General features: G+C 47.0%; 3 protein-coding genes across 9 annotated transcripts in view; 2 read left to right on the top strand and 1 right to left on the bottom strand.

Annotated features, from left to right (window-relative positions):
- The window catches only part of LOC307208241 (uncharacterized protein), a 118,862-nt gene that overhangs the window by 60,273 nt on the left and 40,747 nt on the right, over positions 1 to 17,842 (top strand). The window lies entirely within an intron of this gene.
- On the top strand, positions 1,004 to 7,209 carry LOC307208797 (uncharacterized protein). Of its 6 annotated transcripts, none has more exons than XM_079963771.1 (4): positions 1,004 to 1,285; positions 2,079 to 2,961; positions 5,606 to 5,661; positions 5,719 to 7,209. In XM_079963771.1, exons 2-4 carry the CDS (start codon positions 2,928 to 2,930, stop codon positions 6,802 to 6,804), a joined length of 1,176 nt encoding a protein of 391 aa, XP_079819897.1. In that variant the 5' UTR covers positions 1,004 to 1,285; positions 2,079 to 2,927; the 3' UTR covers positions 6,805 to 7,209. The 6 variants fall into 6 exon arrangements, with proteins under 6 accessions (XP_079819897.1, XP_079819896.1, XP_079819893.1 ...); XM_079963770.1 differs by having other exon boundaries at positions 5,606 to 5,736; positions 5,776 to 7,209; XM_079963767.1 differs by having other exon boundaries at positions 1,006 to 1,285; positions 2,079 to 2,214; positions 2,831 to 2,961; positions 5,606 to 7,209.
- On the bottom strand, positions 11,109 to 16,106 carry LOC307208562 (zinc finger protein 213-like). Of its 2 annotated transcripts, none has more exons than XM_079963282.1 (3): positions 15,098 to 16,106; positions 14,031 to 14,160; positions 11,109 to 12,650 (listed from the first exon to the last, which is right to left on the bottom strand). In XM_079963282.1, exons 1-3 carry the CDS (start codon positions 15,905 to 15,907, stop codon positions 11,866 to 11,868), a joined length of 1,725 nt encoding a protein of 574 aa, XP_079819408.1. In that variant the 5' UTR covers positions 15,908 to 16,106; the 3' UTR covers positions 11,109 to 11,865. The 2 variants fall into 2 exon arrangements, with proteins under 2 accessions (XP_079819408.1, XP_079819409.1); XM_079963283.1 differs by having other exon boundaries at positions 11,109 to 12,641; positions 15,098 to 16,105.

The raw sequence follows: 17,842 nt of genomic DNA, 5'->3' as shown, positions 1-17,842 counted from the left end.
GAAGACTTCCTGGAAAAGACCCTGATGCTGGGAAAGATGGAGGGCACAAGGAGAAGGGGACGACAGAGGACAGTGTTCTCAAAGCTACCAGCATGAGCCTGACCAAATTGCGGGAGGCAGTGGAAGACAGGAGTGCCTGGCGTGCTCTGGTCCAGGGGGTCACGAAGAGTCGGACACGACTAAACGACTAAACAAACAAACAAACGTTTTAACCTGCTTGCAGTGATTCTTCATATAACCTACAAACCTTTTCCAACGGATAAAGGATCTCTTAAGCATATGCAGAGTGCCTTTATCCAGATGGGGAACTGCTACTTTTCTCCCTTTCTTGGGGGCTGCCCGCAGTATCCCACAGCATGTGAAGAGTGCTTTTTTTTTTAAGCGGCAGAATAATTTCCCCCCTTTGTGGGGGGAAGAAGTTCTATTGGCAGACGGCCTGTGAGCATGTGCAGAGTGCTTTCCTGCAGAGAGTAATGCTCCCCACTTTCTGTCTGGGCAAACAAACAAAAAAACATACGCAGAGCGCCTTTCTTCAGATAGGGAACGCAGCTCCTGCCCCAAACCAGGAAAGATGGGTGGGAGCCATGCCTGGAAAAATCAAAGGCTGGTTTTTATATATCTGTATTTTTAAAAAATCTATATAGTTCATTAAAAAAAAAAAGACTGACTTTCAACTATCATACATTCGTAAATCCATTTAAAAAAAAAATCAGAGCTCAACTACTGATTGATTGACAACGGCCTGTCTCGGGAGACAACGGAGGAGTGAGCCCAACTATTACAGAAGAATCTTCTTAATTGCCTGCATAGGCTTGGCTACAGAACAAAGTTTTTGCGGGCATTTAAAGGTTAATGGAGAAGACGCCCGCTGAATATCTATTGGCTGAGCATTCCGCAGGGACGGGGGCGGTGCCAGAAGTGACCAACCGCGTCCCTCCAAAGGGGTAAGTGAAAGCAGGAGAGGAGCCAGAGAGATAGAGAGATTTCCGGTTGCCAACAGAAAGGAGCAGGAGCCCCGCATCCTCTGGCTGCCTTCGAATGGGAACCTGAATAGGCGTCAGCTCTGAATGTCCTGCCCAGTTTGTGAAGTTGGGGAGGAGGGAGATGAACAGCTGGGCGCGCCTTTGAGGTACAGGGGCGAAAGGGAGCTTCTCCTCCAAAAATTTAGGGATTTGGGCATTGCAAGAGAAGAAAAGCAAACCCTGCACACATCCGGAGCAGAGTCCCTAAGACAGTTGGATGGCGCCTTGTACGCCTGCTTCCGGAAACTCCTGCAACCAAGCTGGTACCAAACGTCTTGCTCTGCTTTCCTTTGGACCCCCATCAGCGAGGCTGGGGGGGGGGTGGTCTTGCCAACTGGGCAGCCCAAGACCTCCACTGCCCTGGCTTGCACCCCAGGGAGGTGGCTTTGGCATAGCTGTCAACTTTTCCCTTTCCTTGCGAGGAATCCTATTCGGAATAAGGGAATTTCCCTTAAAAAGGGGAAAGGTTGACAGCTATGGGCTTTGGTGCTGCTAACACAGCGGTTTTACTTCACCCCCGGAGGCGCGCTCCATTGTCTCTCAAGACAGATGGATGCCAAAACAGCTAACCATTAAAGGATATTTTCATAATTTCCTGCATAGGATTGGCAGCATAGAAAGGTTTTCAGCAGGCGTTCGAAGGCAGAGGCAAAAGGCACCCACTGAATCTCTGTTGTTGTTGTTGTTAATAATAATAATAATAATAATAATAATAATAATAATAATAATAATAATTTATTTATATCCTGCCCTTTCCAGCTGAAGCTGGGCTCAGAGCGGCTGTTTGTGGAATACTCCCCAACTGAACTGATAATACTCAAGGTGTCAGCCTTAGTGAAGACTTGATATTTTCATCCCCAAAAAAGTTTTTGATTTGAGTTTCCATTGAAATGAGGCTGCATTTTAATGTTTTAATGTTGTATTTTAATCTTGTTTTTAAGTTGTATTTCAATCAATTTGTTTTTATATCAATTGTTAGCTGCCCTGAGACTGGTCTTGGCTGGGGAGGGTGGAGTATAAATAAGATTTATTCTTATTCTTATTTCTTCCTGTCAGGTGACCCTCACCAACTCAGAGGACAACCAGTGATGCTCCTGCAGATTCTCCCTGTCGGGTTTGTTTAGAGTTTGTTACAGGCGGACAACCTCCACACGAGATTTGTGCTCTCCTCTCCTGCTCATTCCAGCAGCAGGTACGTAACTGGGCCTTGAGCCAAGTGTTGGTTTCTTCCAAAAGCAAATGGGTACAAGGTAAAAAAGGTGAAAGGTAAAGGACCCTTGGATGGTTAAGTCCAGTCAAAGGAGACCATGGGGTTGCGGCATTCATCTCGCTTTCAGGCCGAGGGAGCCGGTGTTTGTCCAAAGACAGCTTTCCAGGTCATGTGGACAGCAGCACTAAACCGCTTCTGGCGCAACGGGACACCGTGACGGAAACCAGAGCGCACGAAAATGCCATTTACCTTCCCGACACAGCGGTACCTATTTATCTACTTGCGCTGGTGTGCTTTCGGACTGCTAAGCTGGCAGGAGCTGGGACAGAGCAACGGGAGCTCACCCCATCGTGGGGATTCGAACTGCCGACCTTCTGATCATGAAGCCTAAGAGTCTCAGTGGTTTAGACCACAGCACCACCCGCTTCCCTTTCCACCTCGTGCTGCAGCCCAAGTGCTGGCAGGAGTGAGACCTGCAGCCCAGGGTGTCCCACTGTTATTACCGAACCTTGAGGATTATTTGGCCAGATGACTCTGTGGGTAAGTTTTTTGGTCCTGTAGGAAAATACTAGGAGAGAATTTTCTTTCTTTCTTTTAGGGTCTGGTGATCTTTGAGGCGGCAGCTGTGTATTTATTTCCCTGAGGAGGAGCGGGCAATACTGGATCCAGGGCACAAAGCCTTGTGCAAGGAAGTCATGGAGGAGGAACAGGGGAGTGTAGCTTCTCTAGGTAAGAACAGCTGCTTGTGGGCTTTTTCAGAGCCATCTGATTAGGCTCTGTGAAAGCCAACAAGGTTTTTTTCATACGCCCCTAAGCCAAATTAGGGACTATGTAAAGGTAAAGGGACCCCTGACCATTAGGTCCAGTCGTGACCGACTCTGGGGTTGCGGCGCTCATCTCACTTTATTGGCTAAGGGAGCCGGCGTACAGCTTCCGGGTCATGTGGCCAGCATGATTAAGCCGCTTCTGGCAAACCAGAGCAGCACACGGAAACGCCGTTTACCTTCCCGCCTATTTATCTACTTGCACTTTGACATGCTTTCGAACTGCTAGGTTGGCAGGAGCAGGGACCAAGCAACGGGAGCTCACCCCATTGCGGGGATTCGAACCACCGGTCTTCTGATCAACAAGTCCTAGGCTCTGTGGTTTAACCCACAGCACCACTCGCGTCCCCTAAATTAGGGACTAGCCATCCCTAATGGCTGCTAGTCATAATGGCCACGTTCTGTCTCCATTGTCTGAGGCAGCGTGCTTCTGAATACCTAGGAATGACGAATGGGGAGAATGCAGTTGTTCTAATAAGTGAAGGAGATAACGAGGCTTTCAAGTTTTATTATTGTTTTTTGTTTTAAAAAGGGCTATCTAAGGTATCTAACTCTTGGAGATGCAACAGGGATAATGCTTCTCTAAAACATACTTTTTTCAATTGTCCTATATTGAAAGATTTTGGCCAGAAGGTAACTGAAACAATCAACAGAACTGTACATTTACAGAGCAAAATATCCTCTTGAATTATATACCCAGCACATGAAACCTTACAAAAGGACAATATGAGTGGACTCTCCCTGCCCTGACCACCGCAAAAAGACTGATACTGATGAACTGAAAAAATAAAAATGTGGCTCCCTTCTGTGATTGAATTGAAGACTTACTGTGGTGGAACTCTTCTTTTTCGGCTTTTTCGGCTGCGGCTCCAACCTGGTGGAACGCTCTGTCACAAGAGACAAGGGCCCTGCAGGACTTGACATCTTTCCGCAGGGCCTGCAAGACAGAGCTGTTCCACCTGGCATTTGGTCAGGGCGCAGCCTGACCCCCTCCTCTGGCAATCTTTACAAAGCTTTAGTTTATGGTTGCCATCAATTTTGATTTTAATTCATTTTTATAATGTTTTATAATGTCACACTGTTTTAATGTTGTTAGCCGCCCTGAGCCCGGCTTCGGCTGGGGAGGGCGGGATATAAATAAAATTTATTATTATTATTATTATTAGCAAGTTCCCACTGCAGGGTTCAAGTATGGTGGCTCACACCCAGTTCTCAATTGGCCAGACTTTATTCAGTAATGCATTAACAGTCAGAGTTCAATGAGTCTGCAGGAGCATTCTGGTCAGGACACACACTAAATATATGCCATATTAACTCATTACTCTCTTCACAACCTCCTCCTGCCACCACAGCACTTCACCATCTCCAACCCATCCCTGAAAACACTTACTCAACCCATTTCCTACTGTCCGTATTAGAACCCTCCTTGTACCTCATCTGGAGTTGTTATTCAATTTAACATTCAGCTGTTCGATTCCTCCTAAACTGGCTCCTATCTGTTTTGTGGTCAGGTCACATTCCTGAGCATGTGACACTGCCCTTCACTGGTAAGGAGCCTAAGAAAAAAATCTACCTCATTTGGCTAACAGATTGAGGTTGAGGTCAAGACAGAAGTACTGTTTTTGGGAGACAGGGGGCGGGCGGGTGTGGGGGACTCCCTGGTCCTGAATGGGGTAACTGTGCCCCTGAAGGACCAGGTGTGCAGCCTGGGAGTCATTTTGGACTCTCAGCTGTCCATGGAGGCGCAGGTCAGTTCTGTGTCCAGGGCGGTTGTCTACCAGCTCCATCTGGTACACAGGCTGAGACCCTACCTGCCCGCTGACTGTCACACCAGAGTGGTGCATGCTCTGGTTATCGCCCACTTGGACTACTGAAATACGCTCTATGTGGGGCTACCTTTGAAGGTGACCCGGAAACTACAACTAATCCAGAATGCGGCAGCTAGACTAGTGACCGGGAGTGGCCGCTGGGATCATATAACACCAGTCCTGAAAGACCTACATAGGCTCCCAGTACGTTTCCGAGCACAATTCAAAGTGTTGGTGCTGACCTTTAAAGCCCTAAATGGCCTCAGCCCAGTATACCTGAAGAAGTATCTCCACCCCTATCGTTCAGCCCGGACACTGAGGTCCAGCGCCGAAGGCCTTCTTGCGGTTCCCTCCCTGCAGGCAGAGGGCCTTCTCGGTAGTGGCGCCCGCCCTGTGGAACACCCTCCCACAAGATGTCAAGGAAATAAACAACTATGGTATATGGCTTTTAGAAGACATCTGAAGGCAGCCCTGTTTAGGGAAGTTTTTAATGTTTGATGTTTTATTGTGTTTTTAATATTCCGTTGGGAACTGCCCAGAGTGACTGGGGAAACCCAGCCAGATGGGTGGGGTATAAGTAAATAATAATAATAATAGGCTTGAAAGCAGAGGCTGACCCCTATCAGGGATAGCGTGGTAGCGACCTGCATTGTGGTTCCTGCATTGAGCAAGGGGTTTGGCTGAATGACATTTAGAGGTGCCTTCCAACTCTAATCAGGATTCTCTCTTTTCCCTCTGCAGCAACTGGGCAGAGCAGTGAGGACTACAAAGAGCCAGTTGGGGTGTCCTTGGAACCCGTCAAGAATGAAGAGGGAGAAGAGACCTTTAGGGATCAAGAAATGTGGAGGAGGCAGGGCGGAAACAAAGTAGACGTCTGTGAAATCCCTATCCAAAGAGCGCACACAGAGGAGAAACCACTGGCCTGTGGTAATAGCTTCGGTCGCAGCGCAAACCTCATGTCTCATCAGATAATCCACAAGGGAGAGAGAAAAGTTCAGGGTCTGGAGTTTGGAAAGGACTTTGGTCAAAGCAAACACCAAGCTTCACACCAAGCAATTCATGGGAGAGAGAAACATCGTAAATGTCTGGAATGTGGAAAGAGCTTCAGTCGAAACACAAACCTTACTAAACATCTAAGAACTCACACAGGGGAGAAACCGTTTAAATGCCTGGAGTGTGGGAAGCACTTTAGTCAGAGCTCAAACCTGATTTCCCATCAAATAATTCACACCGGGGAGAAGCCCTATCAGTGTTTGGAGTGTGGCAAGGCCTTCAGTCAGAACACAAACCTTACCAAGCATGGGAGAATCCACACGGGGAAGAAGCCTTTCAAATGCCTGGAGTGCGGAAAGAGCTTCAGTCAAAGCTCAGACCTCATTTCCCATCAGAGAATACACACGGGCGAAAAGCCATTTAAATGCCTGGAGTGTGGGATGTGTTTCAGTCAGAGCACGGCCCTTACGAAACATGACAAAATCCACACGGGAGAGAAGCCCTATGAATGCCTGGAGTGCGGAAAGAGCTTCAGCTGGAGAAAAAACCTTACTTCACATCAAAGAATCCACACACAGGAGAGGCCGTACAAATGCCCAGAGTGTGGGAAAAGCTTCAGCCAGAGCACAAACCTTATTAAGCATGAGAGGATCCACACAGGGGAGAAACCCTATAAATGCTTGGAGTGCGGCAAGACCTTTACTGTGAGCACAAGCCTTACGTCACATCAGAGAATCCACACAGAGGGAAAGCCATATAAATGCCCCGACTGTGGCAAGAGCTTCAGTAGGGGCACAAACCTTGAGAAACACAAAAGAATTCATGCTGGAGAGAACCATTTAAATGTCTGGAGTGTGGAAAGAGCTTCCGTTGAAGAGGAGACCTACCTTCCCATCAAAGAATTCACCCAGGAGATATGCTGTTTAGATGCCTGGAGGGCAGAATGAGCTCCAGTCAAGAGAACCATCTTTAAATAGTAAATTTAGGAACCATTTTAATGCCTGGAACGTGGGGAAAGCTTCAGGTCAAGAACAATGCATGCTAATGATCTAAGAAACCTGGATTGTGGAAGGAGTTTAAGTTAGGGCCCATCCCTTAATTTCCATCAAAATTTTCCAAAATATATTTTTTTAAGTGTCTATTTTATTTATTCAGGGTGCTAAGGGTGTCATGGAGATGGTTTTGGTTAAGAGCAGCCTGCTTTTCACACTGTCCATACTTCTGTCGATTCTTTTGATAGATGTTCTTGTAGTTTGTTGGTAGGTGTGTAAGTGATGAAAAAGCAACAGGTGGCAAAATAAGGCTGTGCTTCCTCTTTTTCCAATCTTTCCAATAAAATACTTCCAAATGTTTTTTGTTTTTGTGGTCTTCCATCTCTTAGGACTCATCTAGACAATACATTTTCCAGTTGGGCTTGGCTGGGATTTTATTTTAGACATTTCATCTGTAGGGAGCCCTCAGTCCAATGCTGGGAAAGGGGGGCTGATCCTTTCTGTCATACTCGCCCCCCCCCCACCATCAGCAGCTGCCTCCCTGCCTCTTCTTGTCCCACTGGTCGCCCTTTGAGGTTGGAGGGTCTCCACGTGGGGCGACCTCCCTCCCCAAAGCGCATTTTCCACCAATCCTCTGTTGCAGTCTTGCCTCCCCACTGCCTGCAAAAGATACTCACCAGATTCTTCCCTGGATGGGAAAGACAAAGGGCTGTTTCTGCTCCCTCCCCAGAGGAGGTGGCAGATCAGGAAGAACCATAATTCCTTCTTTCCAGAGGCCTTTCTAGAAATGCAGACCTAGTCCAAGGGTCAAAGGGGGACAGACTGAAGCCTCAATGGGAAAACGACATGTGTCTCTCTCCCATCTTAGTCTCTCTCCCATCTCAATCAAGTTGCGAAAGCGTTTAACTCCCAATTCTCACTCCAGATTCAGTCATCTGGAGCCGACCCAACTCTGGTCAGTCAGTTTTATGGTGCATACCGTATTTCTCGCTCTATAAGACACACATTTTCCCCTCCAAAAATTAAAGGGAAATGTGTGTGCATCTTATGGAGCGAATGCAGGCTCCTTGGCTTCAGCGATAGCAATGCGAAGCCTCCGAAGTGCAGTGGGAGCTCTCCCGCTGCGCTCCGGAGGCTGCGGGTTCCTTTCGATGAAGGGTAGGTGCCCCTTCAGCTAAGCGGGAGGAGAAATGGAAGGGGCTCCGTTTCTCCTGCTGCTTCGCTGAAGGGGCGCTGAGCAGAGAGGGGGATAATTTTTTTTCTTGTTCTCCCCCTCTAAAACAAGGTGCGTCCTATGGTCGGGTGCATCCTATAGAGCGAAAAATACGGTAATTCACCCCGACTTGCTTGCACAATATTCGCTGGTGGGATATAAGGCCTTCGTATGATGAGATGAAGATAGTGTTGGGAATCTGAATACGTGCAGCTTCATACAGAGTCAATTAGGGTTTGGCCGACAGCCAAGGCAATGTAGAGGAGTGTAATCTGCCTGGTGATACAGAGGAATGGAGACAGCTCCATGATTGGTCAAGCTCTCACAGGAATAATGATTTATGGCCTACTAACTGGAATGTGTTAGTTGGAGTGGCTAGTGTAGGAGTTGGAGGTTGAGAGTTGTGAGTCGTGTAAGAGAGAGCTAGTCAAAGATCCGTTTTCTGTTCCTGTAAATAGTCCACTGTATATAATAAACACCTATAACTACAAGTTACTGGATCCTGCTTCGTCCATCCTGTCTGCAGCCAGTTGCCAATTGCTTTCATGGACTCTGCGCATACTCTGCTAGGTATGGCTAAGGTCCTGCAACAACTCAGAAAGTTGCGAAACACCAATAGATAACCCGCAGCTTTTATTTTCCCCAGTCCCATTCCTAATGTTCTTCAATCCCCCACGCGGTCCTTCTGCAAAGGTAGTGACTGTATACAGGGCATACAGATTTCCTATGCAGTAATTCCAAAGATAAATCTTGGCGCAGCATCAAGGGAGCCAGGGAGCTACCAGGCTCAATTCAGCGGGGTTGGTACTAGCGTATAAAGCCCTAAACTGCTTGGGATCCAAATTCCTAAAAGAGCAGCACACCCAATATCAACCATCTCGGGACCTACAATCTTTCGGTGGTGCCACCGCCGGGTGTTGCCTGGTCGACGTTCAACCATGACAAGGCCTTCTCGGTAGTGGCACCTGTTTACTATTTATTTATTTAATTATTTTGCATACCGCTCTTCATCTGAAGATCTCAGGGCGCTTCACGGCATAAAAATGAAGAACAAAAGCACAAAGTACAAATAAGAATAAGAACAAAACAAGCCAATCACTCTTCCCACACAGTACCCATAAGTCAAAGAAAGCGAAAGATCATGCAGCTCCACAGTCAAAAATCAACACAGCTCACAGTCAAATTCCTCTTTTTTAAAAAAAAACACCAAAAACTTTTAATGGAGTTTGTATTTCCTTGGATACATATTTCAAATCTATTTAATTAGTGTAGCGATTGTTAAATTCCACTTTGACTGTTGTTTTGTTTTTTCCATGTTCCAGAAGTGTGGCAAACCTTAAAGTTCCTAGACTTTATTATTGACCATTTTAACGTTTATGTAAAAATTATGCTGAAATTCTGGGGGGGGTTTTTACTATGAGGGAACACCACCAACCGCTGGTGTTTTTAGCGACTGTAGAGCTTTCTTCAGGGAACTGCTGCCCATTGTAAGGATTATGACCAGGGCCGCATTCTCTTGTGGAGAACTTTTTGAGGGCCACGTCCCAGCAGGGGACTATAGAGTCAAGGGTTTGCACCCACCCAAACCCCTCTTTATCCACCCCAAGCAACCAAGGACATCCTGCGGCCAGGAAAAAGCACTTGAGATGATGGAGCAGGGCTGACAAGGAGTGCATGTTGGAATAATATACAAAGAACTTGAGAATTGGTCTGGAACAGGTTCCCCACCTCAGGCCCGGTAAAGACTTTCAAAACATGGCATTTTGGTACACATGTTAGGTCCAGGCAGAAAGACTCATACTCCGTTGTGTTTATTATTAAAGGGAACTTCCTTACAGACATACAGCAGCTACATACAACTATCTGACTTTTGGAAGACATCTGAAGGCAACCCTGTATCAGGAAATTTTTAATGTCTGTTTTGTTTTACAATTTTTTTACGTGCTGCAAGCCGCCCAGAGTGGCTGGGAAACCAAGCCAAATGGGTGGGGTATTATTATTATTATTATTATTAAGCCTACAGAGTCCCAGTTAGTGCAGAGTGCGAATGTCGCTAACATATAAGGCAGGAAAAAACTAACAAGACATGGTTGGATGCTGTGCAACAGAAGTAAAGCAATGGTTTGAAATTTATTTCATCAAAGGAATGATCCAAAGGATCGTTGCCTCAGTCCCTACAAACACAGAAACACATACACACACTCTTTGAACAGATTGATCCAACAATTATTTTCACGTCAAGTAATGATCCAGGATCTATGCATTTCCTCAAGTCCAGCTCCCAGAAGGACAGGCATTTCTGACCGGTTTTGTTGTTGTTTAGTCGTTTAGTCGTGTCCGACTCTTCGTGACCCCATGGACCAGAAAGGTAAAAGGTAAAGGACCCCTGGACAGTTAAGTCCAGTCGCTTTCAGGCCGAGGGAGCCGGCGTTTGTCTGCCGATGGCTTTTCCGGGTCATGTGGCCAGCATGACTAAACTGCTTCTGGCACAACAAGACACCATGACGAGTGCCAGAGCGCACGGAAACGCCGTTTAGCTTCCTGATGCAGTGGTACCCATTTATCTATTTGTCCTGGCGTGCTTTCGAACTGCTAGGTTGGTAGGAGCTGGGACAGAGCAAAGGGAGCTCACCCCGTTGCAGGGATTCGAACCACCGACCTTTCGATCGGCAAGCCTAAGAGGCTCGGTGGTTTAGACCACTACGCCACCTGCTCCCCCTTTCCCGGTTCACCAATAATCAATGCTAGGAGACAGGATCGCAAACAATATAAAATGTAGTATACAATTTCTTTAAAGAAATTGCGTACTAGAGTTAATATTGCTTGCAATCCTGTCTCCACTTCCATCATTCAGCCTAGACACTCAGGTCCAGCTCCGAGGGCCTTTTGGCGGTTCCCTCCCTGCGAGTAGTGAGGTTACAGAGAACCAGGCACAGGGCCTTCTCAGTGGAACACCCCCCCCCACATACCAGATATCAAGGAGATAAACAATATTATATGACCTTACGTAGACATCTGAAAGCAGCCCAGTATTGGGAAGTTTTATATTTCCCCGGAAGCTGCTCAGAGTGCCTGGGGAAACCCAGTGAGATGGGCGGCATATAAGTAATACAATTATTCTAATCAGGACTGGTTAGAGGAGTTGGAGAGCCACAGGTTTTGCCGCTCCCGGGCAACAATTTTTTCCAGTTATTAAATATACCAAGAAAAAATCACACCAAGAACTCTGGCCAATGTAAGTTTCAACAGTGGGAGTGGTCCCTAATCTCAAATCAATAGTCAATAGCAACAAAAACTAAACCATTGAAAAGTATGTATTCTGACAAGGATTACCAACTCAAAGAGAGATTACAAACTCCAACAGCCCTGTCCTGGTTTCTAATCCATAATCGACTTCTGACTTCTGCTCAATGATTGAGGCTGGGATTTCCACGACGAATTTGGACTAACATGAATTTATCTCTACTCATAAACTCTTATCTCTAATTCTGTAATGAATTGTTGTGTTATACATATTTTTATGGGTTTAAATTTGTAATCTCTGTTAGAGTTTGTAATCTCTATTTGAGTTTGTAATCCTTATCAGAATACATACTTTTGAATTGATTAGTTTTTGTTGCTATTGACTATTGATTTGTGAGTAGGGACTCCCACTGTTGAAACTTACAATGGCCTGAGTTCTTGGTGTGCTTTTTTCTTGGTATACCTGGAACACCTTCCGAAGCAGCCAAATCTGGACCAAAATAAAAATGTCTCTCTCTGCCACGCCCCACACCTTCTTTGTAAAAGGAAGGTGGGCTAAACTAGGCCAAGCAGAAGGCTTTCCTGGAACAGGATTGTTCCGTGGGCGGCCTGTCCCCTGCGTGGTTCCTGCGGTGGCGGACCAGGTGCGACTTGCTGATGAAGCCCTTCTCGCAGACAGTGCACTTGTAGGGCTTCTCGCCCGTGTGGGTCCTGCCGTGGGCCAGGAGGTTGGAGGTGCTGCTGAAGCTCTTTCCACAAGCGCAACACCGATAGGGCTTCTCGCCGGTGTGGGTCCTCTCGTGGAGGATGAGGTGGGAGCTCTGGATGAAGCTCTTGCCACAGAAGGAGCAGGCGTAGGGCTTCTCGCCTGTGTGGGTCCTCTCGTGCGTCACCAGGTGCGACCGGCGGCTGAAGGCCTTTCCGCAATAACCGCACTGGTACGGCTTCCTGCGGAAGTGTGGGCTGTGTCTCCGGAGACCCTCCTTGCAACCGAGTTGCGTCCTGTCCTCGCACGCGTAGGCCGACTCCTGGATTTCAACCGCTTCGTACTTCACGAGCTCCGAATCAAAGCTTTCGCCAGATCCGCCGTCTGGCCCTGGAGGCTGCTGCCGCAGTGGGGTTTGATCAAGAGAGATCTCGCTTGTCCCGCAGGGAACAGATTTCCCCACCCGATTCCCCGGCCAGCTCGCCTGTGGCCTCTTTGGTTCGCCCTGACCTGCCGAGGTTTCGCCCTCTTTGCAAACCCGGACGACACTTTCCGTGACGGATGGTTCCACGTTGTCACGGCTTTCCTGGGGACGGTTTTGCCTGTCGCACTCACCCACTTGCATGTAATCTGTTGAAACTATTAAAAGAATGTTGATGTGATTAATAAGAATCATAAGCATTTTATTATTTATACCCCGCCCATGCAGCTGGGTTGACCCCCCCCCCTTTTAAACTTTTTTTTTTAGTAAATAACCTAATCTTATACATGGAAAAGTACGGTATATACATATACCATATCACTTCCCTTCTACCCCTGGTTCCTGGTTCCTTTGCTTTTCTACTATTCCGCCTAATCCACATCTATTTCAACTCTACTGGATTTACTCAAAACCTGCTAAGCTATGTCTTTGTCTATACTGGTTCTTAAAATATTCAGTAAACATTATCCATTGATGTTTATTGATGCTTCTAATGTTCCTTGTAAGCCGCTTAGAGGTTTCACAACAATTAAGCGGAATATGAATTTTGCTGATTGAAATTAATTATAAATAAACAAATAAAGCAAATTCTATGTTGATCAAGGTGTCTCCCCTGCCAGGTATGTTGGATTGCTATGTTTTGAAACAATTCCCCCCATTTGATTGTTATTGTTAATGGTGTATTGATTCACATTTTTGTTGTTCTTTCACAAGACATTTTGAGTGTTTTTTGTTTTAAATGGGAAAGCAGCATACAAATCAAAAAATGTAAATCATAGTGATCGTTGAAAAGAATTGACAACCAAAGAGGGTTACCGGGGGGGAGGGATGTAACTCTCCGGGGGAGGGCAGGGTATAAATAAAATTTATTATTATTATTATTATTATTATTATTATTATTATTATTATTATTACTACTACTACAGTGGTGCCCTGCAAGACGAATGCCTCGCAAGACGAAAAACCCGCTAGACGAAAGGGTTTTCCGTTTTTCGAGGCGCTTCGCAAGATGAATTTCCCTATGGGCTTGCTTTGCAAGACGAAAACATCTTGCAAGTCTTGTGATTTTTTTCGCTCCCCCCCTTTTTCTAAGCTGCTAAGCCGCTAATAGCCTCTTAGCCGCTAAGCCTCTAAGCCTTTAATAGCCGCTAAGCCGCTAATAGCGCTAATCCGCTAATAGGGTTACTTTGCAAGACGAAAAAACCGCTAGACGAAGAGACTCGCGGAACGGATTATTTTCGTCTTGCGAGGCACCACTGTATTATTATTATTATGGTCTATTCCACTGACTATAGGTGTGGGAGACAGGCCGAAAGGTCTTTCCATTCTTCTGCTGGAAGAACAGAAACATTTGCCTCCTCCTCCTCTCCTTGAAAATTTTCCTTCTCAGCTGCTCATGACAAGGATTCCCTAATTAAAAAAGAGAGTCTGGTATTTGCTTTCCCCCATCTCCTCCTCCTCCTCCTCCCACCCCAGTCCCTTTTCCTTTTGTGCCACACCTTTTCGACTGCAAGCCTGAGATTGGGTATCCTCCTTACCTCGTGAGCTCGCGTCTCCAGAGCCGACCTCCTCCTTCGCTCTCCTCTCCTGCTGCCTCTGCCCCGTGTCGGTCAGAACCTGCGCCGGTTCGGAGAAACCGTAGCCGTCCTCCTCAAAGGCTTCCTGAACCTGGAACGACAAGAAGTAACCAAACAAACCCCTGTGTTGCAAAGACAACGTCAGCAATATCTAGGCAACACGATGACCATGTACATAAGCAATAGACAATCTTTATGGAATTCCTTTAAACCATAACAAGGACAAAATGAAATCTTTAGTCTCAAAATCTCTGGAAATCTTTAAATGAAGCGAGGTACCAGACTTTGTACAATGAAAGACAAGCTGTGAAGCTTTGTGTATTCAGCAAATATGAGGTCCAACACTCAACAGTTATTCCGGATATTGACTACAGTGGTGCCCCGCAAGACAAACGCCTCGCAAGATGGAAAACCCGCTAGACGAAAGGGTTTTCCGTTTTGGAGGCGCTTCGCAAAACGAATTTCCCTATGGGCTTGCTTCGCAAGACGAAAATGTCTTGCGAGTTCCTGTGGGTTTTTTCCCCTTTCCCCCCCCTTTTCCTAAGCCGCTAAGCCGCTTATCAGCTGATCCGCTGATAACCCACTTAACAGCTGATCGCTAAAAGCTGCTAATCCGCTAAGCTGTCAATGGGCTTGCTTTGTAAGACGAAAGAAACGCTATACGAAGAGCCTCACAGAATGGATTAATTTCGTCTTGCGAGGCACCACTGTACTGTTTCGTAGAATTCTTTGTCAGCGTGGTGGGAGGATACAGAATTGCTTCATAAACTGAAAATAATTCTTTTTCATAAACTGAAAAATTTGTAAAAGAAATATATGCAGGGATCGAACTTGCAGCCTAGAGCGTACCACACTCTAACCCACTGAGCTTTCTGAGTATACCATTGTCGAATACCACCCTATGTTGCTATGCGGACACCATTGAGATACAGGCAGGGCTGGTCCCAGGATGCCTGGCAGCAGTTCCCCTTCCTCACCCCAAATTTTGTTGCTCTGGCCCTCAAAGCTCTCCGCCACAGCAGCCTCACCTGTTTCTGCAGCCTCTTGGCCTCTCGCTGCCTCAGCAAGAATTCTTCTGCCAGAGCCACCGCCTGGGAGCACGTTTCAGGCCCAACCTCCCTCACCCATCCCTGGACCTCGGGCGGCAAGACGGCCAGGAGCTGCTCCAGAATTAGCAGCTCCAGGATCTGCTCCTTGCTGTTCCTCTTCACTTTGAGCCACCGGTGGCAGACGTCTCGCAGGCGGCTGTAGGCCCCTCTCGGCCCCTCGGCCTCCTGGTAGCAGAAATGCCGGAAGCGGTGGCACCACCGCTCCCGGGCCAGGGCGTCCCGGCGCAAGATGGCCGCCTTCACTTTCCCATAATCCTCTCTGTCCCCAGCTTCCAAGCTGCCAAAGGCCTGCTCCGCTTCTCCACTGAGTGCTGGCAGGAGCCGGGCCGCCCACTCCTCCTGGGGCCACCGACAGGCTTTGGCCACTTGCTCGAAGGAGACCAGGAAGCCCTTGGCATCCTCCCAAGGGGTAGGCTCTTCTGGTGGGATCCCCCAGTGCGTGTGGTGTGACTCCACCATCTTCAAGAACTCCTGCCACTGGGATTCCCAGTGCTGAAGCAGCCCTGTGCCCGACTCCGGCTTCACCTTCTCTCCTGGTAGCCTGGATTCAATGTCCCCCATCCTCCCAGTCCGGAAACCACAAAGGTCTCTCCCTCCTTCAACAAATTCCTCCCTCGTTGTAGGACCACCATGGTCTTGGTCTTCCATTTTCAGGCCCGTGGGCGGCCACTGCTTGAGCGCAGCCTGGACCACATCATCTGGCTCGTTTTTCCTTCGACCTGCGTCCATCTCCTCTCTCCCTTTCTCTCCCGGGGCTCCCAGACGCCGGCCGTGGGTGGCAGAGGTTCAACTCCAGGGCTTCCTCCCTTGGTGGTCCAGCCTTGGAAAGCCTCTTAAGATCCTCTGTTAACTGTCCGTCCGACGCCAAATCAGACTCCGAAGTGTGTTAGGCAGCAGCGAACGCCCAGCTGAAACACACAAAGAAAGAACTGTGTTAAAATGGGGAAATACAGTGGTACCTCGGGTTACAGACGCTTCAGGTTACAGACTCCGCTCACCCAGAAATAGTACCTCAGGTTAAGAACTCTGCTTCAGGATGAGAACAGAAATTGTGCGGCAGCAGTCAGAGGCCCCATTAGCTAAAGTGGTGCTTCAGGTTAAGAACAGTTTCAGGTTAAGAACGGACCTCCAGAATGAATTAAGATCTTAACCCGAGGTACCACTGTATCCGAGATGTGAAAAAGAGTCCTTTGGACTCTGCCCAACGCCATCGGGCACTGAACTGGGCCAGCTGGTCATTATGAAAAGTAACTTTTTAAACGAATTAGCACCTGGGTTTGCTTCCCCTCCTTCCTCTTGGTCCCTTCCCCTTTGTGGAGACTTGTTTTTGTTGATTGCTTTGGAGGGGGAAGAATTTCTGGCTAAATATTTGTCAGAAGCTCCTGGAACAGCCTCCCTCGGAAGGTTTTGGACTCCCCTTCATTGGAGACTTTAAAAAAGATGCTGGGTGGCCATGGGTCAGGGGTGCTTCAGCTGTGATTATTGTGTTGCCCCGGGAGGTTGGACTAGATGACCCTCGGGTCCCTTCCAATTCTATAATATGATTCTATGTGTGGTGTTTTGTTTTTTTTTAAAAAAAGATTTGTTTGTTTGCTTTTCAAATCAAAGTTTTACAATCACATATCCAATATACAGCTTAGACACAAGATTCCAAAGAATCTCCTGGACTTTCCGCCTCCCTTTTGTGGGTCCTATTGTTAGTCATTTCCTCTTGCACCTTTTATGATAATCCAAATCTTTGGCATCTCCATTATGTTCAAAATCCACCATTAAACTACAACTGTTAATCCACGATTCTGTGTATGTAAGCTATTCTGGGAGCCTTTCTGGCTGAAGAACAGGTATAAAATTGTAATTAATGAATTAATAGAATCTCTCGATGCCAGGAGTTAAACTGGAGGCCTTCTGGCTGTATTTTTTAATTCAGGTATCACCACCTACAGCTAATATAGGAGATAAAATGCATGCTACAAAAACCCATTGAGCTGTGTGTGTATGACTTATCATGCAATCCCATACATATCCACTGAGAAGTAAAGGTAAAGGTAAAGGGACCCCTGACCATTAGGTCCAGTCGTGGCCGACTCTGGGGTTGCGGTGCTCATCTCGCTTTATTGGCCGAGGGAGCCGGCGTACAGCTTCTGGGTCATGTGGCCAGCATGACTAAGCTGCTTCTGGCCAACCAGAGAAGCGCACAGAAACACCGTTTCCCTTTCTGCCGGAGTGGTACCTATTTTTCTACTTGCACTTGACGTGCTTTTGAACTGCTAGGTTGGCAGGAGCAAGGACCGAACAAAACTCCCATTAAATTCAATGAAGCTTACTCCCCAAAAGCTGGGCACAAAATTGAAGCCTTGTTTTTTGCTTTTGTTTTAAGGAATTCCTTGCTTTTCAAACTTGCTTTAGCTTGCTCTCGTTATACAATGACGTCTATTTTAATATTATTATTATTTTGTCAGTAATCTTTGGATCGTTGCTTTCATTATTGCAACATGCCTTTCCTAATGCATTCCTTGTGATTCTGTGAGGCACTTTGAAATCATACAGAAAGAAAAGCTGGGTAGAAATGTTGTAATAAAGTGAAATAATCCTAGTGTGGACTGAATACCAGTTACTGAGAATCGCAAGAGGGGATCATGCAGCGGTGCTAAGGTTCTGCTAGCA

The sequence above is a fragment of the Podarcis cretensis genome (genome assembly GCF_951804945.1).
Source record: "Podarcis cretensis genome assembly, chromosome: 2".
Lineage (NCBI taxonomy): Eukaryota > Metazoa > Chordata > Lepidosauria > Squamata > Lacertidae > Podarcis > Podarcis cretensis.
The sequence above is the reverse complement of the archived record's forward strand: the minus strand, read 5'-3'. Positions and strand labels throughout refer to the sequence as shown.